Genomic DNA, 23,400 nt, shown 5'->3' on the forward strand with positions numbered 1-23,400 from the left:
GGCTTTCAGTCCAGTCGACTCCTCTAGAAGAGAACTGGCATTGATGCATGATGACAATACCAGAGCATTTAGAATCAAAAGTTTGCTAGATGCTAGTACTGTGTGTGTGTGTGTATGTGCTTGCCATAGAGGATGAAAGAGAGAGAGAATCTCTCTCTCTAGACACAGTTACAGTGTGATTTACACCCAGGCCTGGAGCCCTTGGACAGGTCGTAAACCAAGGGCCTCCGATCTTGCAGGCTGCTGATTGCATCGCTCCACTGGGCCCATTTTACATAGGAAACCCAAAGCTATTCATCACCACCCAGGAAGGTGCCCTCTGATGGGTGAGGGGCCATACATTTGCCCCTCCAGAGCCCAGTGCTTGTGAAGGGAGCTTCAGATGAAATGTGCTGGACTGTGTCCACTGCCACACAGCTTGGAATAACCCTTAAAAAATACTGGCCAATCTTATTTCTGGTGCCAATTAAAGAGCCACAAAAAGACAATATTTCAAATAAAATGGTGCAGCTCCACGTTTCAGATAGAAAGGTATATTGTAGAGATCGTACCCACTCTCGCCCTATAGGGCCTGCTGTAGCCTGCTGTGTCTACACCCTACCAGGCACATTCGGTTAGACCTTTCTCTTATTCACCTCTCCAAGAATGGATAATCACCTCTCTTTTTTTTTGTAAATTTCTTGGCACAACTTCTTCTGAATCATCCTCAACATATTTAATGTGCTGCAGCGCAAATGTTCACTAAGCTTTTCTTGATCCCGGGCCTGTCCGTTCATATCGTTCCATATCACGAGACTTCCCTTGAAAAGGATCTTCTAAAGTGACAGGATTTCACAACACGAGTGTCAAACAGGAGAAGCTCTGCTGCTCTGAAATGCAACGTCTGAGTCACTGTGCGCGTCACTACGGTGAACGGTGCCATAGTAACACCCAAAACCAGAACGTGAGGAAAGGGAATACGATCCTTTTATACGTCACTAAAGACCATTTTCATATAAATGAGTCCTGAACGCGCAAATGAGTGTCCTAATACTCATAGCTTTGGTGCAGATTTATTTCAATTTATTACAGAGCTTGTTGGTACAGAACATATATCATCCTCATTCTACCCACCACTGCTAAATCATGTTGGAGAAACGTATGAACAAGGCGGGGTCCTGCAAGCAACATGTAGTAGCATAACCTATATCACTACTCCCCTCCCCCCAAACGCCTTAGACACTTGCGCTTCATTCAAAAACCCGACAAATGTTTTAAAAAATCAAAATCAAACCTTCGGTTGCATAGTTGTGGTCCCGAAGGAAGCTGTTGTTGATTTTGCGGTTGTCAGTCTCCTCCTCCATTTATGATACCGTTATATCGGAAGCTTAAAGCGGGCATACAAGCATCCATGGTGGACCCAGACATCAGCAGGCGGTCCGCGGGTCCATCGCGCTGTTTGACACCGCTCGCCCCTCTGATGTAGGTGGATGACCAGCTGATGTTACCGGCGGCTGTTTTCCTTCCACCCCGGGGGGGCATCGACTGTACAGCTCGAAATCAGAGAGGCGACCCACGGAGTACAGTCGGAGCAGGCGCGGCTGGAGTAATCGCTCAGTAATTCATCTTCAGCGCGTGGGAACCACGTCTTCAATCTGAGTGCCGCCCTACTGATGCACTTCCCTTTGCTTGAGGCGTGAAATTTAAGAGAATTTGGACGTAATTGGACGGCCGACTTCGCATGAATCGTTAAAAATGTGCACTGGACGCCGAAATGTGGATTTGAGTTCCGACAGGATTTTCCAGCTTGTGAAGTAAAGAGGCGGGGTTAAATGCTAAGCGTTAGCGTCTCATTCGTCTGATTTTGTTTTGCTGATAAAATCCAAATCCTAATCGGCCTATGTAGACAGTTTCTGGCCTCGGATCAGTTTTGGCTTCTAACCTTCTAAATCCCAGAACAGAACCCCTGCCCCCGAACCACTCGAATAAAGACTCCGCCCACTGACTCTGGCGCTGTCCAGTACTGAAATGACAGCACGTGTCAAAACTAACTGGTGCTCAGCGTGACACGAGCAGGAAGCGGGGACGCATTTTACCGAATCAACGGCTTTGAAACTGAATAGACAATCATTAACTACTGATAAATTAAATAATGTCAATTTTGTCAATGAGTCAAATAAGATTCGAAAACCCCATCCTCTAATTTGCTTGCATTACACGTAACGCGGCACCATATACAAAATAAGACATAAGCCGGTAAGTGCTGCCTATTTTAAAATGTTAAAGGCACACAAAGAAAGGTCACAGTGTACTCAATGACAAAACCCCGAAAACCAGCTTTCAGACAAAACCTTATACGTCAACGACTCTCTTTAAGTAATCGCAGACCAGACGATGAGTAATTCGATTGGAAGCCTCGCCGACGGCGAATTAAGTCTGAAAAGATTTGATTTACATGCTGGTTTTTATATTAGACGCTGTGGGGACTTTGTCCGCGTCATCCGCAATCTTCTACTTTTTAAAAGATTATCTTTATTACATTTCATGTACAACATAGAGCATAGGTAAAATAACTCAAACATGACATCTTAAAACGCTTAGAGTATGAAGTGAAAATATATAGAAAGAAGAAAAGAACGAGAATTATCACCATCGCCAACCCTCACTACCTCCCTAAACACATACTGGCAATATCACATTAAATGATAAGGTACTAGTACAGTTCTAGTACAGGTCTACTAGTAGGTATATTGTACTATATTGTGTAGCATACTGCACTCTATAGAACAGAGCACTTATACTGAATACTTGAACTATACTCTTATATACTATACTCTTATTCACTATACTATACTCTTACCACAACAGAAACCCATGCATGCAAATTCAGCAATGGATTTTTGGTTAGGGTTAATTGGCTGAGTTTCTAAATATCCTTCATCAATTCTGTGCAAGAAATGTCACTGGTGTGATTATTTTTTCAGCTACAGCCAAACTGAGCTTAGACTGAAATAGCAAGCACCCATCAACAATTTTAAAATAGAAACCTTGTTTCAGTGTCTGATTATGATAGAACAATCCCTACTTTAATATATCTTTGCTTCAGATGGCTTCGTTCCCTGGAACTAAGCTCCTAGCATATATTTAAACATGATGACAAAAAAAAAAATCAATGATTTTCTGTCAGGACAAGGGGAGGCTGGAGCTGATGACAAATTCCACCTGGCATCTTGTAATGATCACCAGGGCAGGTTGGGATCTGTCTGTGTGAAGATGAAAAGAGGGTGAGAGGGAGGGAGGGAGAAGGAAAGAAGAAAGACCAAAAGACAACAACTGACTGAAGGAGAGACAAAGTGAGTGAATGCAAATGAAAAGGCAGTGACAGCAGGGTATAATACAAACGTCATATAAAAGCTATGAGATCAGAGGCAGAGGTAATCAGCTCTTAATATGAGAGTCAATACTTTGATTACAGACGTCCTTAGCCGTCCATGACTTTAACATTCTCCCTGTGTAAAAGGTGCACGAGGCATCTGTAGTTCAGCTCTAGCACTATGCATTAGTGCTAGAACTATTTTGCTCTTTTAATAAACGTTTTATTCATTTTTCACTATGATGCTTCAGGGGCAGTTTTGGTTATGCTGGACTGAAAACCTGACCAGCCAAATGCAACATACTGGTGGATTTGAGACCCGTTGTTATGCACTGTAGCCCATGCAGGCATGAAACATGGAACAATTACACCACCATGATATTTTAGTCATGGCCAATTGCTTGCATTGATGTAAAGAAATTGCCTGACCTGGGGTTGACTTTCCATACCAGCCTCTGCATGCATGAAGCATCCCAAACCAGTCGGATATTACAGAGCGCCAAATGAACTGGACCTTGATTGACAACAGCCATAGCATTAAAGCATGCCTTATCAATACCTCATATTGATTTGGCTCAGAATGATACGTTCTGCTAAAATGAGCATAAGTGGGATAGTTATTACCTTTAAATCAAATGTGTGCTCCAATGCAAGGTGAATTTGAAAAAAAATATTGCATGTTTCTTGTTTCTTTATTGACTGTCTTCCCAGTCTTCACACTCACGAGCACAGAACCCTCGTGTTATTCACAGTGATAGGATTTGCATGGGAGACCATCAGTAAGTTCTGCCTGAGAAAGACTAACAAATGTTCACTATGACAGAAGGAAAATCCCCTTTCAGTCTCACCATAACACTTGTGGGAGGTAAATGGCACCTAACAGATTTAGGCAAGTCCAGAGTGTTTTATTTTCATTTATGTGCATGATTTTGAAATGCATATTATTTGATGTTTGGACTTAATTATTCAGCAATACAGCAATAATTAATCCAACAGCGTTACCTTAATGCCTTTGCCTTGCACAAGCGGGTGGCGGGTATGGCTTGTGGTACATATGGTGAGTGATTTTCTTTGTTTGTTTGTGTTCCTTTAAGAAAAGGGCTGCATGGGGTTCTGCCTTTGTGCCATGGACTGAGTTCAAAGTTGGAGAAATATGAACCTCTAAAGCTCTAAAGATGATTAAAGTGGGCAAGAGAGTAAACAAAGAAAAAGATTATCACAAAGATTGCTGTGGTCTAGGTGGACAGGCTACTTAAATGCAACAAGTGTAAGTTATGTGATTGTTTTCATTTTTAAATTTGAAAACCCATAACAACACAAATTAAAGAACTTCCCCCAGACCAACTGAATGATGACATTTTGAACATGGTAGTACGATTCCCTCAGAATTCACCAGCATCTAAACTGGAAGAGAAGAGCCAGGCTGTTGCAGACAGAGAAAACACAAACAATAGAATCAGATGCATTTTGAAAGAATGAGCAAGAGAGAGAGACAGAGAGAGAGACTGTGTGTGTGTGTGTGTGTGTGTGTGTGTGTGTGTGTGTGTGTGTGTGTGTGTGGGAGAGAAAGAAACACACACAGAGAGAGAGAGAGAGAGAGAGAGAGAGAGACTGTGTGTGTGTGTGTGTGTGTGTGTGTGTGTGTGTGTGTGTGTGTGTGTGTGTGTGTGGGAGAGAGAGTGACATAGTGTGTGTGAGAGCAGTTGGACCAGATGGGAGTGTACTTTTTGCTTGAGTGCCTTAACCCGAGCCCAGAGGCAAGCCTCTTGCCTCTTTGTCAACCAGGTTTACAAGTGATGCTTTTCCGGTTAAATTACAGAGTGCCTCGCTCCATCCATCTGACATTTACATGCATCAACCAGTGAATGAATGCAAACAGCTCATCCAACCATCAATGCTGCAGTCATTTGTAAATTGTAAAGCATGTGAAGCGTGTGTGCTGCTCTATAGCATTCCTACAATAACATACACATATGGGCATATCTAAATACACACACGCACACACACAAACTGATGACTGCACACTTAGAAGCACACACACACACACCGCCGCATACAAAGGGCACAATGTATAGTCATATACAATATAGTGAAATGCACTAAAAACATATTACCATATTCTCATTCAGTATACTATAGCTACTCCCCCAGCTCCGACTGTATTGGCCATAGTGCTGCTCTAGGGGCAATACTTTACCATCACACTGGTTGCTAGGAAACTGCTTGTGGTGCAGCACTGCTATGCAGCACAACAGCTGTCTATATAATTGCATCATTAGAAATCATAAACATCTCAATTCATCTAGTATTTAACCTAATGCAACTTAGGCAGGTCTAAACACCTTTTACAACATACGGGTTAATGGCGCAGACACTGAAAATGTTTCTGGAAATTACCTGCGCATTTGAATCGCGGTTATGAGTTAACAGGATAAAGATGAGCGGCAATGCTGGCATTGCTGTAAATGTGTTTTTGAATCACACTAAACAGTAACTATTCAGGGATAAGCTAAGAATTTACATATGCGTATATACATGATTTATTCATCATCGTGGCCAGACTGTACATTTCTCTATAATTACTAAAAATATACTGGCAGAGCTGCAGAGCATTGTTAAGAGCAGGTACAGGTACTCAGCATCCCTCCTAGTTTCAGCACATTGGAGAGCTCCATTCAACATCACAAGCACCGCTACCAACTGAATGCATGTAGGATTCACATATAATACATTTTATAATTTGGCTATGAAACTAGTAATGCATGTGACATTAGGACAGACGGGGGATGGGGGTACACTACAGTGAAATGAGTTGTTTTTTTTTTTGGCCACTGTCTAAAATTTCAGCATTACTGTAATCTTTTAATTACGGCTAGAGTTCCTGTAGCAATTATCTGTAATTACATCCATCGCCTACTGCTATTTTGTGTGCCTGTAGAGGCAAGATCCTTTCTTTCCCAGCAATTACAGTCTAAAAAAACCCTGCTCGTCATGCTGGCAGTAAAAAAACAGAATCCCTCTGGATTCGGTGAAACAACTCTACTCTAATGATGAATATTTCAACAGTGTGAAGACAGCTATAGAAATAAGAGTGTATGTGCCTACAGCTATGTTAAAGCAGACGTAATGAATGCCAGCGTAACACTCCACAACCAGCCTGCACCACCCCCACCACCCCCACCACCCCCACCACCTCCACCACCTCCCCTGTCCTCAGCACGCACACCCTGTAATCTGCTGGACGGTCCCATTTGGCTGGGCAGCTGCCCGCCGAGTTCATCCGAGAGGACGGCTGCCACCGTCAGACCTGCCGGGATGCCAAGCTGTCGACTGACGACCTGACACAGACCACCCGCCCTGGGTCTGTCGCTTTCTCTGCTTACTCTCTTTCTTTCGCTCATCCTGTCTTTTTAAACTACTCTCTCTGACCTCCTCCCTGATCTTCTTGGCTTGTCCGCCGTGACCCGTCCGCCCATTCCGAGCCCCGGGTCCGTTTAAGCACCACCTCCCAGAGCTCCATCTAAGACAGCCAGAGTCTAGTGTCTAGTGTAACAATCATAACAAATACATTTGAGCCAGTGTATATTTTATTGTACTAATTACAGAGCAAATTAACAGCACTTGATGGTTTACTACATATGAGACATAAATGAACCACACAAAGTACAAAATATCAAATAACAACATAGGTACAACAACAGACACCTGCTATGCTGGCACTACCGTGGCAAATCTAAAAGTCATTTGGTGATGTCATACTAATAGAGCGATGAGGTAATCATCTAAGTCTTGACTGCAACACTTCAACATTACAACCTAAATTTGCCTTTGGGTGTAAGACGTTATTGAGGTCAGGAGAAGGACGACGTGTGGCGTTTGAGTGTGAGGCAGTACTGGTGTCGGGTGTGACCAGGAAGCCCATGCAACACTGGCCATGAATGACGGATTGGAACAGGCGGCACCATATGGCATTGACCATGCAGGAGCCAGAGAAACCATCCTCTCCTTAACAGAGGAACAAATCTGAATGAAGGTGTGTGTGTGTGTGTGTGTGTGTGTGTGTGTGTGTGTGTGTGTGTGTGTGTTGAGGTGAGTGTGTTGGGTGTGGGTTTCCCCATTCAATAAGTGCTTTAGGGAATGTCAGCAGATTTATAGCAGTAGATGACCCCAAACCACTGATCTCTCTGGTATTGTATAATTATTTTTAAGCATGCTTATAGATGTGTGTTAATATTATTAATAAATGCGCAGCTATATTTTATAAATTACATTTTCTAAATTCTGCATATTTATATTGTATTGTTAATATGACATGCAACCCAAATTAAAAAAATAATAATCTCAAATTTCTTTCATTGGCATTAGTAAAAGAGCCTCTTTGGTATTTATATATAATATAGTCAAGGCATACTGCATTAATAAATATGTAAATTATATCTACTTCATATGAATATGTAGAAAAACAATGTTACTACGGTGGGTATAACATAAAAAATGATCGTTTTTCTGTTTTCTTTCTACAATTAAAATGTGATTTAAAACAAATATTAATAAATAAAGAGGGACGCCTTTATCTTGATAGCAGAGCTTATGTAACACCTCCATCTTCTGGCTTGATGTAGCAGTCTCAAGATGAACAAACAATTTACATTAAACTCAAGAGGGCGCTAAATCCTTAAAAAAGAATAATTGATTCGTTCCGGGACGTTGCCCGTTACATTTTAAAAGGAGCGATATATAAAACGATATTCTTTATTCTGCTGTATTTACTTTGTGCCTTAAAGACAACCTCGAAGTGCCACAAATGCTGAATGGTCTACTACTGCAACTGCAATTCACACATCACACACACCAAACAGGGAAGTAGATACGTGCTTACAGGGTCAGAAACACACATACACACACTCACATGCACATAGTCACACAAACACTGTCACATGTTAACACACCACCTTGCCAGTGTTACTTGTGATCTAACAAGTGCTGCCCTTGGGCTGAGTCCTTAGGGAGATTTAAATAGAAGCTCTCCAAGCCCTGGGCCTGCCCACTGAGTCAGCAAGTCCCCATACACATGCCAACTCTCTCTCTCTCTCTCTCTCACACACACACACACACACACACACACATACATGCAGTCACCCAGACAACCCTCTGTCTCTAACACTCTCTTTGACTTAAACTCACCCTCACCACGTCCCATCACAGTAATGCACAACATGGCTTGACTTGGCTGCACTATCAAACCTCCGTAGTACCACATGCCTTCATCACTTCTGCTCTCCAGGCCACAGAGCGCAGAGGGCACACACCACTTTCTAAACCGAAGCTGAGGGCCCCGTCTACATACAGAACTGCTCGTTTCAACACACTTGCCTCACTCTGCCTGGTCTCCTCAACTGCCTATGCTTAGACATCTGGCAAGAAGCAGGAAATGCTGTCAGTTGTTCTGTTTCAACATATCCAGCCAATGATACATTTGAGAGCCACTTGGCTCCAAGCCAAAAACATTAATTATTCATAACAGATAAGCGCTCTGGTGACGTGTGACAGAGGACGTGGCTTTGACCAGAACTTTTGTTTTCCTCTGAAAAAACAAACCTGAAACAGAGCAGCTGCTGTTGTGACTCCACCAGCACTTTCTGAATTTTATGAATAGGGAATCTGGAAACTGGCTGAAGCTGCCCGGTTTCCTAGAGCTGTTATTCTGCAGCACTGGGGCTCCTGTGAACCAGAGCAGCCAAGATGAGGATGAAGAGCCAGAATTAGGAGCTTTCAATGAGCATGTCTGCATATACTGACAATGACACGACAATCTGGTCTACACACAAAAAGACAGACACAGAGACAGACACAAACACACGCCTAAAGACTCTCCCGTGGGTCTTGATCATGCCACCCATTAATACACAGACACAAACACCTAAACACACACACACACACACGCACACACACACACACACACACACACACACACACACACACACACACACACACACACATGGATTTACAGCGCCGGATGTATTGGCTTCCGACTGTATTGGCTTGCTGCACAAGTCTCCAGGAAACAGACACATCCAAGTCCACTATTGTTCACTATTGTTCACTATTGTTCAGGAACTTTTGCTACAGTCAATCTAGACCTAATATCATGATACATATCATTAGAGCTCATTTTATATTACAAATAACTATTAATTAAAATTCTCCCAGAAATTGCCAAAGCAACCAGTGAAAATAATAATAATAATAACAACAACAATAACAGTAACAAGACTACTAGGGAAGTCTAGATGCATCTCAGACTTAATAAAAAAAACAGCAGGTAGATTACTGTGCCAGAAACACCAAGGTCAAAGGTTAGATTCCCATGGAGCTCACAAACTGTTATGCCTATAAATATGTATGTCAGTCTGGGTAACAGCATCTGTCAAATATTGTAAATGTAAAGAAATATTAATGCCCCTAGATATCAGTTAGTTTGCATTCCATTCTGCTGCTGTCATACGGTATCATCCCAGCCCAGTGTGTGCTTTGAAAGAGCCACAATTACAAACAGTACACAATTACAAACAGCAAATATGAAATACACAAGTCTGTGTGTGTATTTCAACACTCACACAACTTTTCACACAATGCTTTCTCCCAAAAGAGAATTGGCTGCAATTCCTGAGAAACGGGCATATCTAATATCATGACAGCTAAGATGAAACTGTTCTTACACACTGTAGCTAGGAAGGGCCCACGGGGAGTGGGCCAGAGACAGAGAGGAGAAGAGCACAGTTAGGACACCTGTTTTCCACAAACTCGATTTAGGTTAAAAAAAAAAGTTAAATGTTATTTATAGTTGAATGGTATGTATTAAATTTATTATTATGAATGGTATGTAGTAAGTTCCATTTCTTGCTAGTTCTGTGTGATTGTCAGGACTGTTAAATAAAAGCTCTCGAACAGAAATAGCATTGTGAGTTTTTTGTTTGTTTTCCTGGTTCATGCTACACTGGTGACAGAAGGGGGATGACGGCTTCCCTCTCCACTTCTACTTGGCTGTGACCTCAGGCGGAGTCCCACAAAGCAACTGGGTTTACTATTCCAGGGGCTCCATACAGAATGATATCTCTCTAAATCCATTCGCTAATTTCAGGGCTCAGCAGATCAGCGCTGTGAGCCACGCCCCCAACAAAATAAGGTTCACAGCTCTGTGTTCCTCGGGTGCGGAATATGTAAACAACGCACACGAGGGCATCAAAGGAATGAATCGAAACTAGCTAGCGGTGGTACGCTAACGCAAGCTAGCGTCGCCACAGCGGGTGGAAATTTTCATACAGTTAAGCCCGCCCACTAAGAGGGAAGATATGATTGGTCAATTTTACTGTCATTTGAAACTGGTATTGCATCACAGTCCTGATAGGGGAACACACAGGCTCACAGGCTTCCACTTAACCCCTCACCCTCCAACACAGATTGAATAGACACAGGTGAATAATTTATTTGCTTATATTTTTGTAATTGTTTAGATGTCGATTGTCAAACTGTAAGTAGATAAAAAAATAGGATAAATTATATATATTCATGTTTTAAGAATATTTTAGGCCCTCTGAGAGGGCGTAGAGGGCCCTGACGGTTCCCCACTGGAGGAACCATGGTTGACTCATAAGTGATATGACAGACTGACTACTAAGTTTACCAACTCAGATGAGATTGTACATGTACTTAGCTAGCAGGTTGTTGTGCTGGTGGCTTAAATTCATAAACATGGACAGTATTTGGAAATAACAACAACAAAAAAGTACTGATAAAGACAGCAGGTAAAGGTGGTTTAAAACAGCTTTGGAAATTGAATCAGCCCTATTTTAGATGACAAACTTTCTTTTCATATGATACATGGCACTGTTGATGCTGCTCTGCTAACAAGGAATCATATCTAATGACAGGAAAGGAAGATTCTCTGAAAATAATATTTTACAGCAATAATGCATATCAGTTGTCAAAATATGACTTTCCTTTGGATGACAAGGGTAACTTTATAATCACCAAAATACATCACTGGTAATGCAGTGGCTTAGAATCCGCCTTGTGTAATTACATTACTGGAATGTTTTTAAAAAATCTAGGAGCACATTAAAACATACCCCCCCCCCCCCCCCCCCCCCCCCACAGACACTTTTTAAATTGTTCTAATCGAGTGGATGCTTCCTACAATTGTGAATCGTGTGAACGGTTCCTGTTATCACATAGCACCAAATGTAACCTGGGTTTAAAACATTCAAACATATACTATGTATCATGTTCCTTCTCACCTTGGGAAGAAAAGTCCGTTTTTTGGAGACAAAAATACAGCCGTTCAATGCCATTTGTTGAGATTATATTGAGTAGTCACCTTGTATATGAAACACTGTTTCTATGTTAAAACTTTAAAACGAGATAATTGGATCGTGTCTCTTTGACAAATTCCAAGTGTGCGTTCTGCTGTTTCTTTGGTTTTGTAATACACCTTACTGCTGTGATTTGGTCTTTGTGAATTTCTTTCTTGCATTTGTGAGATCTTTCTGGTGCGATTTATGTATTTACGTTCATTTAATATACGACGCAATTTAAGTGCAAATAGCTTTGTTCACGAGTAAGGGATTTCTTTTATGTGGTCACAAGATTTGATTATAGTTATCAGGATTTATCCAGTGTCAACATATTTGTTTTTGTAGATCCAATGTAGTTTCTTAGAGGAGAGACCTACTATATTCAGGGAAAAATATAAACATAATAGAGGAGTCCATTATCAATATATGCCTACAAAGAGATACAATTTCGTTTTAAAGAATTGTTGACATGCAACATTTACATGTCTCCTGTGTGACGCGGGAGGCGGCAGACGGACGAGACACAGAATCCTTCTTTAAATCCAACGTCACGTTTATTATTACGTATATAGCGCTTGTTTAGCGCACAGAAAACATGCACACACAACGTGCAGACTCAAACATTAGACAACGACGAGCACAAGACACTGCGCGAACGCACATTAAATAGACAGACCACATCAACCCCACGTGATGACGAGACGAGCCACAGGTGAGACGGATAATGACAAGACGCACCCACACCCACGGAGGTACACAGACGCAGACAAATAGACGCAAACAACGTTAACACACGCCCCAAAGGAAGGGTTCGGGGACCGTAGCGTGACATCCTGAGAACATACAGGAGCTTGTCTGAGCTTCTTGGTGGCTACACTGGTACTGTAAGAGACCCGGTTGACCCCCCCTTGCTGGTTTCCCTGGTTGCCTGTGTTTTGTTTTACTTCCTGGTTTTCATTCTCCATGTGGCTCCTTGTTTTTTGTTACGCCCCTCATAGTTTATTTATTGTTATAAGGTTATTATTGTAAGTTAATTTTTTCATAATTATTATTGTTTATATGTTGGCTTATTTGTATATTATTGAACGCTATTTCGCCTACTCACTTGTGTGTGTGTGTGTGTGTGTGTGTGTGTGTGTGTGTGTGTGTGTGTGTGTGTGTGTGTGTGTGAAAAGGGACAATATACACTAACATTCAAATAGTTTTAAAATGATAAAAAATAATACAATATATACAATAGTTAAGACATATGTCATTGTAATAGAAGTATACAGATGAAAGGCATATTACAATCTCATTACAGTAAATACACACACACACACACACACACACACACACATACAGGTGCATCTCAATAAATTAGAATATCACCAAAAAGTGAATTCATTTCAGTAATTCAATACAAAAAGTGAAATATATATATTATATAGATTCATGACAAACTAATGATCTATTTCAAGTGTTTATTTCTGTTAATGTTGATGATTATGGCTTACAGCCAATGAAAGCCCAAAATCATTATCTCAGAAAATTAGAATATTATATAAGACCAACTGAAAAAATAATTTTGAATGCAGAAGTGTTGGCCTACTGAAAAGTAAGTACAGTAAATGCCCTCAGTACTTGGTTTGGGCTCCTTTTGCATGTATTACATCATTGCATTGTAGCATGGAGGAGATCAGCCTGTGGGACTGCTGAGGTGTTATGGAAGCCCAGGTTGTTGATCAGGCGAGTTTGCTGGCCAATTATTAAACCAGGTGTTGGTACTTTTGGCAGTGTGGACATGTGCCAAGTCCTCCAAACAGCTTCTCGGCAGAGGGAAGCATGAAGTGCTCTAAAACTTCCTGGTAGACGGCTGCGCTGACTTTGGTCTTGATATAACACAGTGGACCTACAACAGATGACGTGGCTCCCCAAACCATCACTGACTGTGGAAACTTCACACTAGACCTCCAGCAGCTTGGATTGTGTGTCTCTCCACTCTTCCTACAGACTCTGGGATCTTGATTTCCAAATGAAATGCAAAATTTGCTTTAATCTGAAAACAACTCCTTGGACCAACACCTGCTGGCAAACTTTTCAAGCTTTTTGGAGATGGAAATTTCATTTTCCAGCAGGAGAATGACAACACACATATCCATGGTGCTATGCTAATCTTGTGGTAATCTTGTTCTTAGATTATTGTTGTTGTTTTATGTTTTTCTTGTTACTGAAGTTTTGACAGTTTTTTATATCGTTTTATGCTGCCAGTCCTAGGTACTTAATTTTTTATATTTAGTTTAGAGTTTATATTTAGTTTAGAATTAAAATTTAAGTAACCTTATCTTTTACCTTAGTAACTCTGAAGTAGATTTGAAATCAATAAAGTCAGACAGAGGATTAAATAACCAAGCAAAATCATATAAACTATGCAGAGATTTTTGCATTTGCAGGCTGTCTTAGCTGTATATTTCACTTAATGTTTCTAGTTCTAATTTCTTATTTTTATTATAACTGAAACATACTTTATTAAATACCCATTTCATGTGGGGTTTGAAGCTCAAATAGATGTAGTCTGTGTAGTCTCTCTCCTGAGATGAGAGAAAATGAGGAACATGGATCCAATCATCACATCCTTTCAAACTGCAGCTCTTGCAACATCAGAGTAACACACTCGGAGAACAACACCATCATAGTAACATACTCATAGAACAGCACCATCAGAGTAACACACTCAGAGAACAGCACCATCAGAGTAACACATTCAGAGAACAACACTATCAGAGTAACAAGTAACACACTGAGAACAACACCATCAGAGTAACACACTTGGAGAACAGCACCATCAGAGTAACACACTGGGAGAACAACACCATTATAGTAACACACTGGGAGAACAACACCATCAGAGTAACACACTGGGAGAACAACACCATTATAGTAACACACTGGGAGAACAACACCATCAGAGTAACACACTGGGAGAACAACACCATTATAGTAACACACTGGGAGAACAACACCATCAGAGTAACACACTGGGAGAACAACACCATTATAGTAACACACTGGGAGAACAACACCATCAGAGTAACACACTGGGAGAACAACACCATTATAGTAACACACTGGGAGAACAACACCATCCTCCCCAGTCTGATGCACACAGACACTCATGATTGGTCAGTGCCACTGTAAGTAAGCTTCTCCTCCCTCCCTCAGAGAAGAGCCAGTTTGTTCCCTCAGGCTCCCAGCCACAGACAGCTGTGGCATCATCAGGGATTGTGCTCATAATCTCCTGATGATTCTGTTGAAAACATCTTTTTCTACACCTGTGCTCTGTCCTTTGATGAAAAACATATTTAATGTACATGCGGAATAGAATTGGGCCTAGTATAGAGCCCTGTGGGACACCAGTTGATATGCATATGGGATTTGTAACGGTCAACTTTAACAAGCTGGGAGCAGTGGGAGTGGCTAGAATTAGAATTTGAGTTAAATAAATGGATAACACTCTTTGTTGCTCGCACCTTTTTAGGACTTTAGTGTTTTAGTTTGGAGCAAAAGGGACTAAAGAGCTAAAAACAGTATGGACACACTTCAGTTCCTATGCTGATAGATTCTGGATATTTCCAAGTTACCCATTACTTATGTATGTAAATCAGAACAATGTAATATATTCCTTTAAGGTCACACCAAAAAAGGTACAAGCAACAAAGAGCCAAAACAGGAGCCGCAACTGTTACATGTTTACTTAACGTTAGTTAATTATTGTTAATGTGTTACTTCATGTGTTTGTCATGTTAACTAATGCATTACTTCATGTTAGTTAGTCAACACTTAATGTAAAGTGTTACCAAATAAATGTTATGACTAATTGGTCATGTTATGTTATTGGTCAATCAGGAAATCTTTCCGTAAATTAAGGCACAAGGCCCCCACCATCCTACCTTTGATGCATATTGATGCATTGATTCTTTATTTGAGATAAAATGCTTCTGAATGATTAGCTCTGAGCCCAAATTGTTTTGGATGCAGTGGGAGGGAGCTGTTCTTTAGCTGGTCAGAAATTTGTTTGGCAACCAATTTTTCAAATATCTGATGTGCCTGAAATCGCAGATTAAAAGGGGCCACAACAGCAACAGTTCTTGAGAAATATCCCTTGACTTAATTAAACATTAGTGCCATATGCATGAATGGACTAATTTTTGAGGAATGTATGTCTTTCAGCAGGAATGTGTCCTCAGCACAACCATAGCCTTTGAAGACTAGAGACAAGCATCTATTTTTGTGACCTCTGTATCGGTTACTGGTGTTAGAAATAGTGACGACTGTGTAATTTCACAGTATGTGGATTTGCAGGTATGTGCCACATCAGGTTGTTCTGTACTTTTATTTCAACCGTCTTTATGATAAAGCTTTAACTGGATTATTTTATCTGACTCCATAGGTATGGACAGGGAGATGGTGACAGTGACTAGAATGAATACAGACACAAGAAACAGGACAGACTGAGGTACAGAAAGAACAGGGATTTCAAAGGGAGGTCAGACATGGTACTGAGATACAGGATGGAGTTCTACGGGGTCGGCTAGAGGGACATCTCCGCAGTCTGCAGGTCTGGAGGCACTGCAGTAATGAGCAGATATAGAAGCTGGCTGGCCTAGTTCAGTGGTAGATGGTAGGTCTGTAAGCATGATGGCTGGTAGGTTTGGGAACCATTCTGGGAGCATGGCATGGTGAGCGCAGGGCTGTCCTTTCACCTGGATGAGCTCCAGGGTGAAACCTGCCTCCTGGTTGAGAACACCATGCCTTCCTAGAAGCTGATCCAACCTACAGCTTAAGCACAGCCAGTTGTTTAATCCAGCATTTCTCAGTGGTGTCCTCAGGCAGTTTCTTTCACACTTTCAAGGACCGGGAGGCTCCCGAGGGCTCACTACACCCTTTTGTAGGTCAATTATTATGTGAAGTGATAAAGGTGAGACACTGAAGACTGCAGGTGTGTGCTGTGAGTTTACTGGTAACGAACAAATAAAAAAGGTGAAACTAGTATGACGAATGTAAGCATGCTAGTGACAATCACAAGAACCTATGAGCATGAAGCAAGGCAGGAACAGAGAAGTATATGTGCAGGTTGGAATTAGGGTGAAACAAGGCTTGGATAGAATGAACAAAAGATGATGTGTGACATGGAAACGAAGGACACCTGACGGGGGGTGGAGCAACACGAGAAGGTAAACAGGTAAGCGAAGGTAAGCGAAGGTAAGCGATGGACAGAATGAACACAATCAAAAACGACGCAATGGTCCCAGATGAGAAGGGCACCGTTATGTTAGCATTGCAAATTTATGCCTGTCCAGGGACATGTTGTGTTGTCTGTTTTTCAAGCATTGTCCTGGTCCTTCATTCATTTTGAAAGGATGCTGATTCATCTCAGCTGAGAGACTGGCTTTAACATTTCCTCATAACTGAAACTTTATTGATTGCATGTCTTCTTTAAAGTTTTGTCTAGATATTTCTGCATAATATTTTGAGTAAAGCAGATTATATTCAAGTCATTTTACCCATTACTTTTCAAAGAATACAATTCACTTACATTCTGCAATTGATGGATTTGGCAATCCCTTCAGATAAAGGCATTTTAAATACAGATATCCTTCCAAATACAGAATTCCTTCATCAGTGCTCTGCCTTTTTGTTCACATTTCTAAATTCAAACTAATATTCCTCTGATATTCTGTTCTAAAATCAAACTATTTCACTGGCCATCTAGTGCTATGTAGTACTATTTGACCCAATGTTAGTTTTTAAATGCCCACTTAGATAATCCAATCAAATGCTGATGAATAAAATGTCCCACCCATATTTTTTTCTGTTTCCCTCAGAAATACATCATGTTAATGCATTCAAATTCATTCTGCTCTGTTTCAATAATCTTTTTAACATTCCATCACACACTTTCCTTGCCATTTCTCCTCAGAGGTATCACATTTTAAGAGCCATTTCAATACTGCATTAACTGAAATGAAGCGTGTTAGATGAATTCTCCAAGATACAAGAGAACAAGTAAACACAAATGTACATTTCAGCAGCAGAAATCCCCCAGAAAACATTGCGACCAGATGTAATGTCCATTTCAACAGTCTCTGAGAAAGCCATTTAAAAAAGCGAGCCAAAACCATAAATTATTCAAAGCTTAACATTAAGTTCAGTTAAAGTGCAATCCAGTTAAAACATCCTTTGCCATGTTGACTTTAACCTCACCACCAGACTTTAGTATCAATTTGTATGGCTGGTAGTTGAGTCTGTACTTCATTGTATGCCAACTGATCTCCTCTTACAGGACCTGAGAGGACTCAGGGTTTGTGTTTTGGTGTCATTTCTGGTGCAGGAGAGGTGGAGAGATGGTGTTGGGGGAGGAGAGGTGGAGAGATGGTGTTGGGGGAGGAGAGGTGGAGAGGTGGTGTTGGGGGCAGGAGAGGTGGAGAGATGGCGTTGGGGGAGGAGAGGTGGAGAGGTGGTGTTGGGGGAGGAGAGGTGGAGAGGTGGTGTTGGGGGCAGGAGAGGTGGAGAGGTGGTGTTGGGGGCAGGAGAGGTGGAGAGGTGGTGTTGGTGGCAGGAGAGGTGGAGAGGTGGTGTTGGGGCAAGAGAGGTGGAGAGGTGGTGTTGGTGGCAGGAGAGGTGGAGAGGTGGTGTTGGGGCAAGAGAGGTGGAGAGGTGGTGTTGGTGGCAGGAGAGGTGGAGGGATGGTGTTGGGGCAAGAGAGGTGGAGAGGTGGTGTTGGGGCAAGAGAGGTGGAGAGGTGGTGTTGGTGGCAGGAGAGGTGGAGAGGTGGTGTTGGGGCAAGAGAGGTGGAGAGGTGGTGTTGGTGGCAGGAGAGGTGGAGGGATGGTGTTGGGGCAAGAGAGGTGGAGAGGTGGTGTTGGGGGCAGGAGAGGTGGAGAGGTGGTGTTGGGGGCAGGAGAGGTGGAGAGGTGGTGTTGGGGGAGGAGAGGTGGAGAGATGGTGTTGGGGCAGGAGAGGTGGAGAGATGGTGTTGGGGCAGGAGAGGTGGAGAAATGGTGTTGGGGCAAGAGAGGTGGAGAGATGGTGTTGGGGCAAGAGAGGTGGAGAGGTGGTGTTGGGGCAAGAGAGGTGGAGAGGTGGTGTTGGGGCAAGAGAGGTGGAGAGGTGGTGTTGGTGGCAGGAGAGGTGGAGGGATGGTGTTGGGGCAAGAGAGGTGGAGAGGTGGTGTTGGGGGCAGGAGAGGTGGAGAGATGGTGTTGGGGGCAGGAGAGGTAGAGAGATGGTGTTGGGGCAGGAGAGGTGGAGAGATGGTGTTGGGGCAAGAGAGGTGGAGAGGTGGTGTTGGGGGCAGGAGAGGTGGAGAGATGGTGTTGGGGGCAGGAGAGGTGGAGGGATGGTGTTGGGGGCAGGAGAGGTGGAGAGATGATGTTGGGGCAGGAGAGGTGGAGGGATGGTGTTGGGGGCAGGAGAGGTGGAGAGATGATGTTGGGGCAGGAGAGGTGGAGGGATGGTGTTGGGGAGGAGAGGTGGAGGGATGGTGTTGGGGAGGAGAGGTGGAGGGATGGTGTTGGGGAGGAGAGGTGGAGGGATGGTGTTGGGGGCAGGAGAGGTGGAGGGATGGTGTTGGGGCAGGAGAGGTGGAGAGGTGGTGTTGGGGCAGGAGAGGTGGAGGGGTGGGGTTGGGGGAGGAGAGGTGGAGAGATGGTGTTGGGGCAGGAGAGGTGGAGGGATGGTGTTGGGGGCAGGAGAGGTGGAGGGATGGTGTTGGGGGCAGGAGAGGTGGAGAGGTGGTGTTGGGGGAGGAGAGGTGGAGAGATGGTGTTGGGGCAGGAGAGGTGGAGGGATGGTGTTGGGGGCAGGAGAGGTGGAGAGGTGGTGTTGGGGAGGAGAGGTGGAGGGATGGTGTTGGGGGCAGGAGAGGTGGAGGGATGGTGTTGGGGGCAGGAGAGGTGGAGGGATGGTGTTGGGGCAGGAGAGGTGGAGAGATGGTGTTGGGGGAGGAGAGGTGGAGGGATGGTGTTGGGGGAGGAGAGGTGGAGATATGGTGTTGGGGGAGGAGAGGTGGAGGGATGGTGTTGGGGGAGGAGAGGTGGAGGGATGGTTTGGGGAGGAGAGGTGGAGATATGGTGTTGGGGGAGGAGAGGTGGAGGGATGGTGTTGGGGGAGGAGAGGTGGAGGGATGGTGTTGGGGGAGGAGAGGTGGAGGGATGGTGTTGGGGCAGGAGAGGTGGAGGGATGGTGTTGGGGGCGTAAGCACAGTGAGGGTCGTACCACACAGAGCTGCTCTTGTTCTGCTGTAGTGAACTACCTGGGACATCAGGGACCCCTGAGCAGGAGTGAAGTGTCGTGCTCCCACACACAGACTATAGTCTCTATTCCCCTTGTCCACCCCCCCTGCCATCTCTCTCTATTTCTTATTCTTATGTAACTTCCTTCATTTTAGGTTTAGAGAGGCTAAATACTTTATTAATTAAGAAAATGTTTTGATTGTGAAGATACATCTGTGTTTGGTCTATCTGTATGCTTATGTATGTATCTATGCAGAAGTAGTTTTCAAGCAGTCAAGCACAGATTATCCTTAAAGATCAAATGCTACACAAGCACTAAAAGGACCAGAGAGATGGCAAAGTGAACAATCACCAGATACTTCACTGTATAAAGAGCTTCAGCCAAAGCAGCTTCGACCAAACCAGATTTTCCCATAATAATCAAAATGTAAACAGGACTGACACATGAATTTCAGTAAAATACCTGCATCCACCAAACTAAAAACCACACAAACCCAGAGCACAATGATTGATGTCAATGCAGGCTCATAACAATGCTAAAAATGTAGCATTCTCGTATGGATTTTGCATTTGGTTGCATTTGGTTTCTTTGGGCTCCTCTCCTTGATCTACCCAGGGAGTCAAAAATGAGAAGCAGTGGGGGTGAGCAGGAGGAGTCATATCCTAATAAATGACCAACAACCACCACATTAGGAGCACTTTCCTTAAATCTTTACCCATAGTCTCACTAGTCGTATATACACTTACACAATATACAGATCTATGGCGAGGAGCTGCCCCTGTCCTTGGTGCTGAAAGTATTTAATATGAATTTCCAGCTGACATCTGAGGCTCCTAAAACTTAGTTATGTACCTTCTGTGACTTATAAAGTGTAAGTATATAAACACAATGATTCACCAACTATTCACCACCAATAGGGCATAAAAGTCGAAGTTTATGTTCTTTTCTTAAGCCCTTTAAGGCAGAGGGGCTTAAGAGGAAAAACAAAATATTCTTATATGTGTAACCTGCTATGGGAAGGCAGATCTGATGTTTCTGTCTCTCCATGTCCCCCCCCCCCCCCCCCCCCCCCCCCACACACACACACACACACACACACACACGAATTGTACAATGTGTTGTTCACTTTCTCTCTTAGACAGAACACTCCGGATGTTCTGCACCTTTTGTACCTTAGAAAACCTGTGAGCAGTAGCACAGAGAGCTAACTCATTACAAGAGACAAAAATAACCTGTGTGGGAGAGAGAGGTGTCATATTTTAGTTTGCTGATTCATTTGCCTGGGTCATTAGATGCCTTTAGTCATGGACAGGAGGACAAAAGCCATTGATCAAGCAAAGGACTTTTTAAAAGCATCATAACTGAATTTTCCCTCTCTGCATTTACCTTAGACAATAAAGCAAAGCAAGTGTGGTTAGAGTACATACAGCAATTACAGCGACCTCTCTGCCTCTCTATGTCCCTTTTCTATCTGTCTCATGTACTGGAGCATGTCCATTTGAGTCACCTGACCTGTTGCGAGTCCGTTTCATCATGAAGCTGGATCTGTGTTTTTCTCACACTTGTACGTGCGAGTATCCTCAGATAAGAAAACTGGACTGTCAGTTCATGCCAAACACAGACCAGAGGGGGAATAAGAACAGACACAGACCAGAGGGGGAATAAGAACAGACACAGACCAGAGGGGGAATAAGAACAGACACAGTCCAGAGGAAGAATAAGAACAGACACAGACCAGAGGGGGAATAAGAACAGACACAGACCAGAGGAAGAATAAGAACAGACACAGACCAGAGGAAGAATAAGAACAGACACAGTCCAGAGGAAGAATAAGAACAGACACAGACCAGAGGGGGAATAAGAACAGACACAGACCAGAGGGGGAATAAGAACAGACACAGACCAGAGGAAGAATAAGAACAGACACAGACCAGAGGGGGAATAAGAACAGACACAGACCAGAGGGGGAATAAGAACAGACACAGACCAGAGGAAGAATAAGAACAGACACAGACCAGGGGGGGAATAAGAACAGACACAGACCAGAGGAAGAATAAGAACAGACACAGACCAGAGGGGGAATAAGAACAGACACAGACCAGAGGGGGAATAAGAACAGACACAGACCAGAGGGGGAATAAGAACAGACACAGTCCAGAGGAAGAATAAGAACAGACACAGACCAGAGGGGGAATAAGAACAGACACAGACCAGAGGGGGAATAAGAACAGACACAGACCAGGGGGAGAATAAGAACAGCTGGGGAGTTTCAGCTGTAGGACGGCTATAGGACGCCCTACTCTTCAGATGTAGCACGGCTGTAGGACAGCTTACTCTTCAGCTGTAGGACGGTCTACTCTTCAGATGTAGGACAGCTGTAGGATGGTCTACTCTTCAGATGTAGGATGGTTTACTCTTCAGCTGTAGGACAGTCTACTCTTCAGATGTAGGATGACCTACTCTTCAGCTGTAGGACAGTCTACTCTTCAGTTGTAGGACAGCTGTAGGATGGTCTACTCTTCAGATGTAGGATGGTCTACTCTTCAGCTGTAGGACAGACTACTCTTCTACCAGCAAATTTCTATATACTATCACATATATATATATATATATATATATATATATATATATATATATATATATATATATATATATATATATATATATATATATATATATATTTTTTTTTTTTTTTTTTCCCAATACTATATCTCTCATGACCCCAGACGCATACATATGTGACACACGTATGAACAGAGATGCAAAGATGCACACACTAACACATACATACACACAAAGCATGTATTGTTTCTCTCTGTTCTGTGTATTCACCCGTGTCTCATGTGGATGACCTAAAAAAAGCACTTTGTTCTTATCAAAGAGTAAGAAGCCTGGGGTCTCTCCACATGACACTCACTACGCTCACATGGCCAGACACTGTCTGCTTAACAGAAGTGGTGACATGGAATGCATTGCAGATCCGTGTGTGTATGTGTGTCGGTGTGTGTGTGTGTATGTGTGTGTCGGTGTGTGTGTGTGTCTACAGAAGTGTAAGCTTCTGCTTGTTTTTTCCTGACACTAGCAAAAGACAGAGAGGAAATCTGTGCCTTTTAACAGTTAATCCATCAAAGTCCGTGTAATTACTTCCTTTTATGCCTCCCCTGACACACACACACACACACACACCTAACTTGACTAAAATTATGTTCTCTCCCCCTCCGTCCACTACGGCTCAGTAAAATCACACTTCTCACCAATTGCCTCAACTGGCCTCTGTTAGTCTGCAGCTGATGATGTTGGAACAACACTTCCAGGTCAAGTCCTATAGCAACACCAGAGCAATGCTTCCAGGTCAAGTCCTATAGCAACACCAGAGCAATGCTTCCAGGTCAAGTCCTATAGCAACACCAGAAAAACACA

At 43.0% G+C, this 23,400-nt stretch overlaps 1 protein-coding gene across 2 annotated transcripts in view; it reads right to left on the reverse strand.

Moving 5' to 3' along the window:
• Positions 1-23,400, reverse strand: part of LOC143526929 (serine/threonine-protein phosphatase 2A 55 kDa regulatory subunit B beta isoform-like) — a 46,732-nt gene that overhangs the window by 21,219 nt on the left and 2,113 nt on the right. Inside the window, exon 1 of one of the 2 annotated variants that reach the window (XM_077021743.1) lies at positions 1,274-1,943. The exons of the other annotated variant lie outside the window; for it this stretch is intronic. Within the exon in view, the coding sequence (XP_076877858.1) occupies positions 1,274-1,343 (70 nt within the window). The 5' untranslated portion in view covers positions 1,344-1,943. Of the gene's footprint in view, positions 1-1,273; positions 1,944-23,400 lie in introns of those variants that run through there. 2 annotated transcript variants of the gene reach the window in all.

The sequence above is a fragment of the Brachyhypopomus gauderio genome, chromosome 11, assembly GCF_052324685.1.
Source record: "Brachyhypopomus gauderio isolate BG-103 chromosome 11, BGAUD_0.2, whole genome shotgun sequence".
Classification (NCBI taxonomy): Eukaryota; Metazoa; Chordata; class Actinopteri; order Gymnotiformes; family Hypopomidae; genus Brachyhypopomus; species Brachyhypopomus gauderio.